Here is a 14,435-nt window from a genome sequence, read left to right as displayed (position 1 = left end):
AAAGCATTTTATGTGGCAACTAGATTATTTCTTTAACATCCCCTAACTGAAACTCTCCAACTGTCACAAATATTTACGTAACACAAAGAGAGGAAGTTTCTCTACAAAACACAAAATCTGCTCCAAAGATCTGTGATGTGTGGAAACGCTCATGCAATATTTCTGCTGAGGTGAAATCTTTCAGTTAGATAACAAATAACCAAGTGCACAGATATCAACCAGTCTTGTTTGAGTCAAGAACAATTACATTAAAACGCAAGCAAAGGGAAACAAGATCAACAGCGTAAGGAACTGGAAAGGAACTCCCCAGACCACAACACCCTTCCTAATTCACGACTGATAAAGTGAATAGAGTTTAGCCTCCATTCAATGCTGCATGAGCAAACAGAGGATGTTAACACGGTTAAACAGCAAACCCTCTGACCCTCTTAAAAGACTGGAAGTGGACTTGAAAACAAAGTGACTTGTCTACCACATATATACCATTCAGTGTTGTATTTGTGACTGAATGTTGGTCCTATTGTCCCACAACCCTCTATTTGACCCCGAACCCAGAGTCATTCATTCAGGCCAGACTTTAAAGTAGATCTCTGTCTCTCTGATGTATCTACTATTTGTTGTTTTAAGGGGAACGACCCATTACGGTGTTGAGGGAAAGCTGTTTCCGACTGCAAAAAATGGAGCTTTTGTTCTGAAGTGAAACTTTATCGATCACCACTTAACATGGTAAAATGGAATGAGTCGCCAGGACTTCACTTTTCCCACCATTGTTTGACAGGAAACATAGCTTACTCACTTAGCTGCAAACTTGACCATCTGCTTGCTCGCACGTTCTCCCACGGCGAGCAGGGCCTGCACGGTAAACTGCTGGTGACGCAGGACCAAGAAGCACTGTTTCCCTAGAGGAAAAACAACCTGTCAGTAAACATACCTCAACATACCTTAAAACCAGGGTGGTTGTTACTGTCCAGGACAAAGAGCCCACTAATAACACAGAACACCACTGTTCAAATGTTTTGGGATTTTTGTTTTTAAAGAAATGAATATTTTTAATCAGCAAGGATGCATTAAATTGTTCGAAAGTGACAGTAACGACATGTATAATGTTACAAAGGATTTCTATTTCAAATAAATGCTGTTCTTTAGAATGTTCTATTCATCGAAGAATACTGAAAAAAGTATCAGTTTTCAACATTGATAATAATAATAATAAATGTCTTTGAGCTCCAAATCAACATATTAGAATGATTTCTGAAAGGATCATGTGACACTGAAGACTGGAGTAATTCAGCTTTGCCATCACAGGAATAAATTACATTTTAAAAATATATTCAAACAGAAAACTTATTTTAAATTGTGAAATTTAAAATTTTGATTATTTTTGATCAAATAAATGCACCCTTGGTGAGCATAAAAGACTTGACTGACCCCAAACATTTGAATGGTAACGTAACACAACACAACATAATAATAATGTTCAATTTCACAATCCAATCTCCAAAGGGATCTCACTCTGCATACGTGCTACATCACATTATACTGTTTTTGCAAATACCGTTTCCTGTGTCTTAACAGAAACTAACACATTCACGTAGTAGATGTTTCTGATTACAAAACCAGAACTTCAAGAATGAGTATATCTACAATAAATATTAACCAATTACTTGAGAATATTTTCATATGAAGACAGTGTCAAAGACACCTCTAACAAACTAGGATTAAGGTCTGAGATTACTGTAGAGCTGTCTGGTTCAACGCTAGTCAGAGGAGTTAAATAAAAGCACCAAATCTACTGGCACCACTCAGCTATCAACAGACCGGACGTCTCTTTGAAAGACACAATGTACGTAGTCCAGACTTGTCACCAGATTGCTAATAAGACACCTTGAGAGTGAACAAACTCCGATTTGTGTAAACCTGACACGGATCAGGTCAAGATCAGAGACCACCCAGACTCTTTGAAGTCCCCCTCAGTGTTCAGAGCCTGACAGATAGTTAAAAACAGAGCAAATCAGGATGTTGTTGTGCTAAAGGACATTCTTCAGCCTAGAGCACACTGACAGAATGAGGGAAGCTCGAGGTTAAATGATTCTTGACATGGAAGTTGTCCTGGAAGGAAATGTTAGTGATATATCCATAATACATGGTTTATTCATTACTGCACTCTTAAACCAGAGGTGTACGTGCGGACCCCATCAGACTTGAATTGTGTGGGAAAGACAGGGGAAGCCACAAAGTTTCACTTAAGCCGAGGAAACTGAACAGTTTCTATTTAAGACATTTACTATTAACAAAACGCAACCACAGGAAGTGTTTGTCAGTTTTGTAGTGAAAATGGCCACTATTTTTACAGGCCTCCATCACCATTGCAATTCATCCAAATATAAATTTGGCAAAGATAACGCACATGTTGGGGGCACCCATATCCCCTATGATCCTCATCACCTGCATTAATCATGAGTGTGTTTTTTTTCTTTAAATGCCACATTTTTTAATAATTTCCATGTAAATACCCATGAAGCTGTGTTGACTGTATGTTACTCTTTGTCTTTGTTCTGAAAAGTTATATAAAAATAAAGTAAAAAACAAATAAATAAATCATTGGTGTGGAAAATTACAGGACTGAAAACCTGGAAACTATTTTTTGTCATAGTAAATCATGAATATTATTTACCGAATGTGCATTACATCCATCGAGGAACATAATAAAATAAGTCTAGATTTGAAGTTGAATACTAACATATAGCTTACTGCATACTGTGCATTACATATACATTTTATACTGTAAAAAAAGTATATGAAGAAGTATGCAACAATAAACGTTTCAATTAGTAGTATGCTACAAAAACATGTTCAAAACTGACACTCTCAAAGTGGAAGGGCATTTTTTGGGTGCACTCCACTGTAGCATGACAAGCCAATGAATGTAGTGTGCTCTAATTGCATACTTCACATTTTATCAATTGGTTATTTCATGTGTATAGAAAATGTGCTGTTTGTACACAATGGCTATGTTTAAAATAAATTGTAGTGAATACTCTGTTTATTCAGTGAGTGGCAACATGTTATCAAGTTGTTTTGTATTGTTAATTTAATTTTGTGTAAAATACCTTGATTTGTGGCAGTCTGGTTAAATTAATCAATACAGAGATCATAATAGTGGCAGACATTACTTCCTGTTCCTGTGTCGCACTAAGAATGGAAAGTGCATTCTGAGAAACTGTAGTCACATTCATATTTTGGTAAGTGCAGGAAAGTGCAGTCATGTCAACAAAATTTGGCGTGCAGAGAAAGTCCATTGTCCATTATCAACAGTGTAGCGACTGGATGAAGAACCACTTACTCAGAGGTCACTTCCAAACTAAGCAGCTTTATAGTGGTCATTCAGACTTGCCTGTTTAAATTTAATTCAATGCAAAATCCGCGTGAAGAACTGATTTGCCTCATCTGAAATTCCTGTTCAGATGATTGCATTTCACATCACATAATTTTGCTGTGTAGGTAAATGTGACTGTACCCCAAATCATCTGGGTATTATCTGACTTTTGAACCTTCCCAGTTTAAATGGTGTGTACTCTAACAACAGCATGCATAGTATGGAAGGATGCTGTTCCAAATCTTTCTTTCTTTTCATCAGTTTGAGAGGGTACTAACCCATTTTCCGTACCTTTCATTATGATAATGACCATAATGACTTAAGATTTTATAAATTGCAATAATATGTTAGTAATGTCAAATATGAAACCCTTGAGCTTTAGTAAGAGCAGCTTCCACATGATGAAATGAATTGCGCAACATTTCGAGCAGCAGATGAGCTTGTGTAACAGCGAGGAGGAGTTTACCTTTAGCTCTGCTGGTGTGAATTCTGGCACGCACCCAGATCTGCTGCTCTGCCTTCTCGGGTGTCAGGTCCTGGACACGCACCAACGCCCTGTCTGCCTCCATCCAGGAGAGAGAGAGAGAGAGAGAGTCTCAGAGAAAAGACATCAAAGACGACAGGCCTCCCCCCTTGTCCACAGAGCTCCACAAAGACATTCACTCGGATTACAAAGCCACCAGGAGGAGGGCTAATAAATATGAAACATAACAAGCCCCGTCTGAAAGGTGACCATCACGTGAATTCTACTCCGTTTTGACAAACCCAGTGTCACCCTGCCTCCGCTGACTCACATTTTGACTTTATTAAGAGGCAGCGGAGAAGGGGCGTTCCCGCTTAGCCCCAGTGAAAGTGCTCAAGGCGTTTGGCTGATCCAGAATCCACCCACATGAAAGCTTCGTCTATCTCTGCCCGAGATCAATGCTGGTGGGAGACGACTTTGTTCTGTAGCAGCAGAGCTTAAAAACTCGAAGCCGGACAGTCGGGAGTGATGTCAACCTAACTCCTCATCCGAGATTTATCTCATACTGTTATTCAAGACTATTATGTGTGACAGCGAGGGGAGGAACATCAGGGAGAGCTGAAGGGGACGTAAGGGAGATCCCGAAAGCTTTATATCGTCTCTTAAGCTTTAAGACATTTCTAATTATCATTCTATGGGTACTTTTGCACAGGGAAACCTGTCTATCTTCATCCTGTGGGAGCGAGATGCCCTCCTAAATCTCCACTTAAAAACTGAGAAGGACACTGACCCAGTTTCTGCTGGGATTGGACCATAGGACAGATCCCATAGCGATCCTTGGCAAAGTCCTGAAAGGAGAAAAGAAGAAGACAGGGAATGGTAATGAATTTTAAAGGGACAGTTCAGAGAATTTTTTTTTTTAATTCTGTCATCATTTATTCAACTTCATGTCATTGATCCATGTGACTTACTTTCTTCCTTGTAACACCAAAAGAGAACGTTTGAATGGGTACTGAAGCATTCAAGTTTCAAGACAGATGCAAAAGTATCACAAAAGTATCATAAAAGAAGTCCATATGAGCACTCTATCCCAAGTCAAACAGACCAAAATTAGTTCATTTATTCCAAATTTTGAATACTGATAATCATCCACTCCAGTAAGCTGCTAATTTGAGAACCTGGTGATTGGACCAAGTTGAATGTGAGAACAAGATCAGTTCATTTCATTGTTCAATTCATGAACAAATCTTTCAGACTGATTTTGTGAACTGGATCAACAGATTTACTGAAGATCAAACAAACGAAAGAAAACAAAAGAAACAAACGAAACTAAGATTGATAGGGTTATGTTAAAGGTGCCCTAGAATTTGAAACTGAATTTATCTTGGCATAGTTAAATAACAAGAGTTCAGTACATGGACATGGCATACAGTGAGTCTCAAACACCATTGTTTTCTCCTTCTTATTTAAATCTCGTTTTTGAAAAACACCCCTGAAAAATAGGCGAATCTCCACATAACACCGACTGTGACGCAACAGTCGGGATCATTAATATGTACGCCTCCAAAAATTTGCATATGCCAGCCCGTGTTCAAGGCCAGGCGGAACTGCGCAGCCGAATCATCGTCCGAATCATTTTTCTTCGAGAGACATCATGGCTTGCAAACGAGCGAAGCATGGCAGTTGCTCAGTGTTTGGATGTACAAATGAACACAAAGGTATTTTTTTAGCTCCTTCATCCGAGCCTCTGAAGAACCAGTGGGTTATGTGAATGTCTGATGTGTAATTGTTCAAGTTCAGACAGATAATCTTTCTCTCTCAAAGTCGTTCAATACTGTTTATGCATCAGTAAATCAAGCCAGTGACTAAACGATCAACTTCACGTCGTTTCTTAGTAGGATGAAAATAATCTTACTTAAACTGTGATTAATATACAGATAGCGATCAAAGAACAATCCCTTTCCAGTCGCCCAAGCTGTCAATCACACAGCGCGAGTTTAACTGGACACTTGCCAAAACTCGTTATGAAATCAATGACGCTGTTACACCTCACAACGAAGCTCTTACTGTACGTACATCATGTTTGCATTAGTGAAATCATTAGTGAGAGTGCAGAAACTGTGTTGCAATGATAAGATCTTCATTCACGTGATCAACAGGCTTACACTGAAGTCTCACAGCAGCCAATCAGAGCAGTGGGCGTTTACACTGAAGTCTCACACAGACACGCCCCTTCAAACAGAGTGTTCAAATCAGAGGCTAAAATCAGGCTAGGAAAAATAACTTATTTCTAAATTATAACAAATTTTGATCTAAAAAACATACTAACATTATAAGGGCACCCCAGGAAAGATTCTAAAATAATAAAATAATCCATGCAAGGTCACCTTTAAGATATTCAGTGGGTAATGACTTACATTGGTATGTTCCTCAAACACAACGCTAATTTTTTGTCATATGGACCACTGTTATGGTGCATCATATATAGATCTATTACACTATGTCTTTTAACATGTGAAATGTGATATTCATAATAAGTGAACAGTACTTACATCCTCATCAGCATCCTGCTGCTCTGCGGCCTGAATCAAACAGAGGAACTGATTTCAATAAAACTTCAACAGTAAAGGGAAAACATCAAGATAAAACACATGCTGATTATTCTTTAGAAAGGCAAACACTGCAAGTTCACAAAACACTTATTTCTACAAGTACACAAGTTCTCAAATTTAAAATAAAATTACAGTTACAGCAGTAGTGGATTCTGTGTAAATTATTCCAAACAATGCATTAATTTAATAATGATTTGTTCTGCTTGTTTCTGACTTGTTTAATTAATCTTGTGTACTTGAGTGTCAATCACTTAATCAACAAAACATTCCACAAATGCCAAAAAAAAAAAGAGGACTTTTTAGTAAAGACTTATATTTGAACAAGGGTATTTTTGGATGCTTTGGACGGTTTTAATTTACTTATTTACTTGTTTTGTTAAATGTATTATTTTATTATTATTTAAATACATATGTGTGTGTGTGCGCATATATGGAAAGTATTCAATACATTTTTGCACATTTATTAAAAAAGAAAAACTGAAATATCACATGGTCCTAAGTATTCAGACCCTTTGCTGTGACACTCATATATTTAACTCAGGTGCTGTCCATTTCTTCTGATCATCCTTGAGATGGTTCTACACCTTCATTTGAGTCTAGCTGTGTTTGATTATACTGATTGGACTTGATTAGGAAAGCCACACACCTGTCTATATAAGACCTTACAGCTCACAGTGCATGTCAGAGCAAATGAGAATCATGAGGTCAAAGGAACTGCCTGAAGAGCTCAGAGACAGAATTGTGGCAAGGCACAGATCTGGCCAAGGTTACAAAACAATTTCTGCTGCACTTAAGGTTCCTAAGAGCACAGTGGCCTCCATAATCCTTAAATGGAAGACGTTTGGGACGACCAGACCCCTTCCTAGAGCTGGCTGTCCGGCCAAACTGAGCTATCGGGGGAGAAGAGCCTTGGTGAGAGAGGTAAAGAAGAACCCAAAGATCACTGTGGCTGAGCTCCAGAGATGCAGTCGGGAGATGGGAGAAAGTTGTAGTAAGTCAACCATCACTGCAGCCATCCACCAGTCGGGGCTTTATGGCAGAGTGGCCCGACGGAAGCCTCTCCTCAGTGCAAGACACATGAAAGCACACCTGAAGGACTCCAAGATGGTGATAAATAAGATTCTCTGGTCTGATGAGACCAAGATAGAACTTTTTGGCCTTAATTCTAAGCGGTATGTGTGGAGAAAACCAGGCACTGCTCATCACCTGTCCAATACAGTCTCAACAGTGAAGCATGGTGGTGGCAGCATCATGCTGTGGGGGTGTTTTTCAGCTGCAGGGACAGGACGACTGGTTGCAATCGAGGGAAAGATGAATGCGGCCAAGTACAGGGATATCCTGGACGAAAACCTTCTCCAGAGTGCTCTGGACCTCAGACTGGGCCGAAGGTTCACCTTCCAACAAGACAATGACCCTAAGCACACAGCTAAAATAACGAAGGAGTGGCTTCACAACAACTCCGTGACTGTTCTTGAATCGCCCAGCCAGAGCCCTGACTTAAACCCAATTGAGCATCTCTGGAGAGACCTGAAAATGGCTGTCCACCACCGTTTACCATCCAACCTGACAGAACTGGAGAGGATCTGCAAGGAGGAATGGCAGAGGATACCCAAATCCAGGTGTGGAAAACTTGTTGCATCTTTCCCAAAAAGACTCATGGCTGTATTAGATCAAAAGGGTGCTTCTACTAAATACTGAGCAAAGGGTCTGAATACTTAGGACCATGTGATATTTCAGTTTTTCTTTTTTAATAAATGTGCAAAAATGTCAACAATTCTGTGTTTTTCTGTCAATATGGGGTGCTGTGTGTACAATAATGAGGGAAAAAAATGAACTTAAATGATTTTAGCAAATGGCTGCAATATAACAAAGAGTGAAAAATGTAAGGGGGTCTGAATACTTTCCGTACCCACTGTATATATATTATTTTAAAAAGTATATTTGTTTTGCTACAATCCGTCTGTAAACAACTTATTTTATTTCATTCTTTAATAAAATATATTGTAAAAATAAATATTTCAAAAACCAGTACATTATTGAACAAACTGTACTTCTATACCTAACAGCCTCAATTTCATTCACTTCAAGTGAAATAACACATTAAGCAAAGGAAATAAGCCAGATGGTTGATTTGACTGTTTAAAATATTGGGGAAACATTTTCTGGATGCAGAAACGGCCCTATGTTTGAGCATATAAACAGATTTGTAAGAACAGGAATTAGAGAACAATAGAAGCCCCTCCATACGGCAGCGGTGGGCAGAACAGTGGGCAGGGTTTGTGTCGCCTCACCAGCTTGGCCTGTTTTTCTGCCTTCTTCGCTGCTTTCTCTGCTTCCTTCTGCTGTTTCTTCAGGCCTTTCTTGGACTGGGCCTGCTGCTCCTCCTCGCCAGCTCTGAAACAGGAAGACAACAAAAAACAGTTCTGTCAAAATTCCATCTACCTTTTTTTAGCTTCCTTCCGGGAAGCTTTTCTAATAGATGGGGGGGAAGCATTCCAACCAACAGAGTCCCGCTGGCTTTTTAAGTTGCTGTGTCTTTCATCTATTGTTGCAGCATGGCCAAAGAAAGAACAGAGGCTAAATTAAACTTTCATCTGTGATTTTTGCTTGCGCTCCTGTGGTCTAGGTAGTCCATTTATAGCAGTACGGGAAGTGTGATGTCTGTCTACTGTAATATCACTCACGCGATGACTGTCCCATACTGTAACAACAGACTGATATAACAGTTTAAGGCTGGGAATGAGTAGGCCTACCTGAGTGGAAGTGGCAGCAATGATCGATAATAATAAAAATAAAAAGAATGAACTGCTTTTCAGTTTTTGATAATGTGATTTGAATGAGATTCATATTGGTAAGACCGATTCTTCAGTTCATATTTGCCCAAATTATCACATCTGCAAATAGTAACAGAGCTTAGTAATAGTCATTATAAAGATGCTGTGGTGGAACCACTGTGATGTGATAGTGTTAGATTGTACTGAATAATAACCATTTACTTATATATATACTGTATGTATAAGTAAATGGTTATTATTCAGTACAATCTAACACTATCACATCACAGTGGTTCCACCTCAGCATCTTTATAATGACTATTACTATTACCAAAAAACATGGTAATTCATTTTATTCACATGTACATTTTTTTAAATAAATTAACACTTTTATTCAGCAAGGATGCATTAAATTGAAGAGACGTAACAGTAAGGTATTATATATATATATAGAGTTATATATGAAGAGTTCAGATGCAAAAGCCTCTAAGTGCCATCTGAAATTTTCTTCTAGAATGATCATTTTTATCCAGCTTGTATGTTTAAGGTCAGTAATTTCACTTAAATGACAATGAAAATGACCTATTAATTGTCATTTAATTGAAATTACTGAACTTAAATATACGAGCTTGATAAAAATGATCATTCTAGAAGAAAATTTCAGATGGCACTAAGAGGCTTTTGCATCTGAACTCAATATTACTGTTTTACTGTATTTTGATTAAATAAATGCAGCCTTGGTGTGAATAAGAGACTTTTAAAAACAGACCCCAATCTTCTGCTGACAAAATGTGAGAAAATTGAGAATATATATAATACACAAAACCCATATTGATTTTTCTGGGCATTTCATTCACTATTATTACATATACTGGACATTGGCCACTCTGTTCTCTATAAGCATTGGCAATTAAAAAAAAAAAAAAAACAGACACTAGCTTATTTCCTCTGAATGATATGGCAAGAAACAAGCTTGTTTAAAAAGCACTTTTTTTTTAGATACTATTTGTCTTGGTATAAAACTTAAATCAATTACTCTTAAAATACTTTCCTTATTGGCATTAAAACAAGAGTCTGAGGCTGACCAAGTCCATTAACCAAGTGAGTCCAACATTTACCAAGACTTCCATCAATCCATCATTAGTTAATATGGCAGAGATGGATTACCAAGAAGTACAACAGTTATTTAAAACAAACACAATTACACTGAAACCCCAACAATACGTAAACTGATCACAGGGCATAGGCTAATGGAAATGACATGCCCTTGTGATCTCTATTACTATTTTAAACTCTCTGCATATAACACATGGTTCCCGGCTTACAGGACCGACCGACCAACCACTTTAAATACGCCCCGTTACTAATCACTCATTTGCTAAATTTAAATTCAGTTCTCTCTCTGTGGATGTTAAATATGGCATTGCAATGAATGCCACCATTTAATCTGAAACCACAAGAGTAACAGGTGGTCAACAACATGAGCAGGACAAGCCCATCCTCCACCTCCAGACATTTATTTTTACACTAATTGCTACAAAACAAAGAAACTATGAATCCAGAGCATAGTCTTGCTCTTTATCCAACTCTGATCTACAAAGCACCCCCAAAAACAGCAGAATCCGGGCAGGCGACCATATGGCAGCCCTCAGGCAACACAGGATCAAGTGCCTGTGCACACACAGTGCTGAAGAAGTTTAAACAAAACGGATCTGTGAATGTCTTCCCAAGCACTACCGCTGCCAACAAGGCAACGATGGTCCAGCCGCAGGCACTGCTGAGGCCTTAACCGTGCCAAAGTGGGCAATAAACAACCCCACTCCCCCCTCAATATTATGCGTTAGCACGTAATGCAGCGAAGGACGTAAAGGGCCACAGTGAAGATATGAGCAGTTTTCAAGGGAATTCACGGATGACGGTCCACCAAAGCATCACTGCAATTTTTGCTCACAGGAAATTGGAAGCACTGGGGCAGATAGAAGAGAATGAGAAGGCTGCCGATAATTAAAGGCCTGTGCCAGATTTGTGGTTATGTATTTACACAGAAACACAAGGCCCGGGGCAGAGCAGGGATATAAAAATAAGGGTGGAGCTTTCAGATGCCCTCCACACCACTTCAGACAGCAGCTGTGATCATATGACGCATCAAATTACGGTTTATATATTAAACCATAAACAGTATTGTTCACGTAACACTGCTTTGGGACCAGCGTAGCATTATTATAGAAATAATCTATCATTATAATTCAACTGCTAATAATTAAAATGAAATGATCAATGTATTTGCCGTTTTCATTTTCAATGTCTGCGGTTAAAACTGTGACTCTTACTTTCACTTTGTAATTGAAATGTGACTTTCACTTTGTTTTCTGAAAAGTAAAAGGTCATGTTGGGATGCAAAACTTTATTATCTTTATAATTTATTATCTCTATTTATTATTTATATATTTTTTAAGAAATTAATACTTTATTTAGCGAGGACAAGCATAAAAGCATTTATAATGTTACAGCAGATTTCTATTTCAAATAAAAGCTGTTCTTTTGAACTTTCTATTTATCAAAGAATCCTGGAAAATGTATTACGATTTCCACAAAAATATTAAGCAGCACAACAGTTTTCTGCAATATTTTTTCTTGAGCAGCAAATCAGCATATTAGAATGATTTCTGACGGATCGTGAGACACTTAAGACTGGAGAATAGTGTTATTCTTCTATACATTCCCAACTAAATTATTAAGACTAGATATTTCACAGCTAAAAGTTACCACTGTTGCAAAAAGATTACCTGAAATTTCTAATATATTGTCTAGCTCCAATTGTCATTTATTAAAGAGACTATTCAGCTGTCATAGTTAAAGATCTCTAAACTGCTGATGCAATCAGCTGCAACTATATTAGACTGAGCTAGCAGCAAGGCAAGCTAATATGCCATGACCACAAATATTAAACATCCGACGAAAACAATGAGATTGGATTCTCACCCTTGTACATTTTCTTTAGTCATAGTTCAGCTCTGGTCGGATGTAGTGAAACAAAAGCGCTGAATATTTAAAATTTCAGCTGTGTTGATGTGCAATGACAGACACTGGGAACGCAGGACATGTGGAAAAGAGGTGGAAGTGTTTTGCTGTTACACATTAACGACGTCCCTGCTAATCCGTGTAGAACACGTCTCCATATAAAAGGTTCCTAGTTACTGTTTTATCCGCGCGCGCTCTCATTGAAATTAGTCCTCTTTCGATCTCCTTAGTTCGTCCACATGAAATAGAAGTGAAATAACACATTATGTCCAGCATAAAACAAAAACTACATTCTTTGGGGACCAAATGTCTTCTCTCTCTCTCTTTTTTTTGTGCACATGAGGAAATCAGCTTTTAAATCATACTAAATTAAGTGTTTTGAAAATGTAAGAAAGTGCAGAAAGTGTTATGTGATTGGTATGGTTAGCTATGGGAAGTCCTCAAAAAAACGTAAACCTGTGTGTGTGCGCGCGCGCGCGTGCGTGCGTGTGTGTGTGCGTGTGCACCTGGTATTCCCTACGGTGTGGGGACCAAATATCTTCTCTTTTTCTTTTTTCTTTTTTTTTTTTTTCTTCTTTTTTGTTGGTCCCCATGAGGAAATCAGCTTATAAATCATTCTAAATTATGTTTTGAAAATGTAAAAGAGCAGAAAGTGTTCTGTGATTGGTATGGTTAGTGTAAAGGGATAGAATAGCCTATATAGTTTGTACATACAAACCATTATGTCTATGGGAAGTCCCCAAAAAACATGAAAACTTTGTAAACAAACTGTCTGTCTGTGTGTGTGTGTGTGTGTGTGTGTGTGTGTGTGTGTGTGTGTGTGTGTGTGTGTGTGTGTGTGTGTGTGTTATTCAGACAATCAGTAACCTCAAGACACCCTTTCTCCTGAGTTACAGACAACAACTTCTGTTAGTTGTATTTAGTTGTGTTATAGGGCTTTAAAGTCTTACAACAGCTATTGGTCACAGAAGGTCGTAATGCAGGAAGCAACCTTCCTGATCTCCCAGTCAAAACAATGTAAATGTAATAATAATGGCAAGAATAGGAAATACAGTCTAATCATCCTTCTGTGCAATAAGGCTCCCTTTAGCTTTATTTGCAGATCTATAAACAGGTTGATCAAATTTCTGACCATATTTGAGATACTTTAAAAAAAAAAAATCATTTATTGTAACAAAATAAAAAATCTTTTGTAATCTTTTGTTCATAATTATTTTCTTTTAAAATGATCATTTAACAGACTCATTGTGTTTTGGGTGTTTGGATGAACTTAACATCTGTTGTTGACCTGTGATGTGCTTGACTGAGGTTTCTCTGACTCTGAGTTAAGTGAGGTTTGATAATGGGTTTTCCCAGCAGATTTCCAGAAGCTCCTTTTGGTTGTTCTCTTTTCAAATGGCGGTTTAGAGATGGGATAGATGGTCCAGCTGAGCTCAATGGAGTGTTAATGGTGTGCCGTGGCTTTTGAGAACAGCTCTCATGCTAATGACAGAACCATTCCAGGACATTTCTAAATGAACAAAATGCAGCTCCCAATTCTCTATTTTTACTGGCCTCTTACTGTGAGAGCAGACAGTGAAAAATAACCATAAACCTTAAAGACCTGATGCAGGGTACTTCACACCGCATTGGAGTCTTTAGAAATGGTAATTTAACCTGCTGTATTAAACATGAGTTTGGTCATTATAATACAAACCTTGTGAATATCAATGTTCTGAATGGTGTATGGTACTTCAGGGCTGCTAACTTGCTTCTGTAACCTGATTGTTATTCATCAAGCAATAGACCACAACTTGATGACTGATCGCTTTGCATTGCAAACAGAGGTCAAAAGTACCTGGTTCGTACAGTATTAACAGTAATATGATGAATCTTAAGAAAGAAGAAAATTCCCATCAAAAGTTTTTGTTTTTGTCATCATTTAAGAATTGGAATTCTTTTTTCGTGTTTAGCATATAAAAAGTAATTATTGTGACGTAATTTTCATGACAATCAAGCACCCCATTTCCCATTCAATAAAAAAAGATCCTTATGCATTATCATTAATGTAAAGTGATTTTTTTGGTATATATAAATTTATGCTGATTTAAATTTAATTTAGAGCTGGTATTTTTTAGCGGAAATTACATTAGAATCATTAGTAAAAAATATTGTATATAATAAAGCTGAAACATCAAGACATGTTACAA

General features: G+C 37.8%; 1 protein-coding gene across 1 annotated transcript in view; it reads right to left on the bottom strand.

Annotated features, from left to right (window-relative positions):
- dars1 (aspartyl-tRNA synthetase 1) overlaps positions 1-12,380 on the bottom strand; it is a 31,920-nt gene extending 19,540 nt beyond the window's left edge. Inside the window, exons 1-6 of the mRNA XM_084420299.1 lie at positions 12,208-12,380; positions 8,743-8,845; positions 6,392-6,421; positions 4,630-4,687; positions 3,843-3,935; positions 797-899 (exon numbers count right to left, since the gene is read on the bottom strand). Coding sequence (XP_084276425.1) covers positions 797-899; positions 3,843-3,935; positions 4,630-4,687; positions 6,392-6,421; positions 8,743-8,845; positions 12,208-12,230 — 410 coding nt within the window. The 5' untranslated portion in view covers positions 12,231-12,380. The remainder of the gene's footprint in view (positions 1-796; positions 900-3,842; positions 3,936-4,629; positions 4,688-6,391; positions 6,422-8,742; positions 8,846-12,207) is intronic.
- Positions 12,381-14,435: the final 2,055 nt, after the last annotated feature.

Source organism: Rutilus rutilus (genome assembly GCF_951802725.1).
Source record: "Rutilus rutilus genome assembly, chromosome: 10".
NCBI classification, from domain to species: Eukaryota; Metazoa; Chordata; class Actinopteri; order Cypriniformes; family Leuciscidae; genus Rutilus; species Rutilus rutilus.
This window is presented reverse-complemented; position numbering and strand designations above follow the sequence as displayed.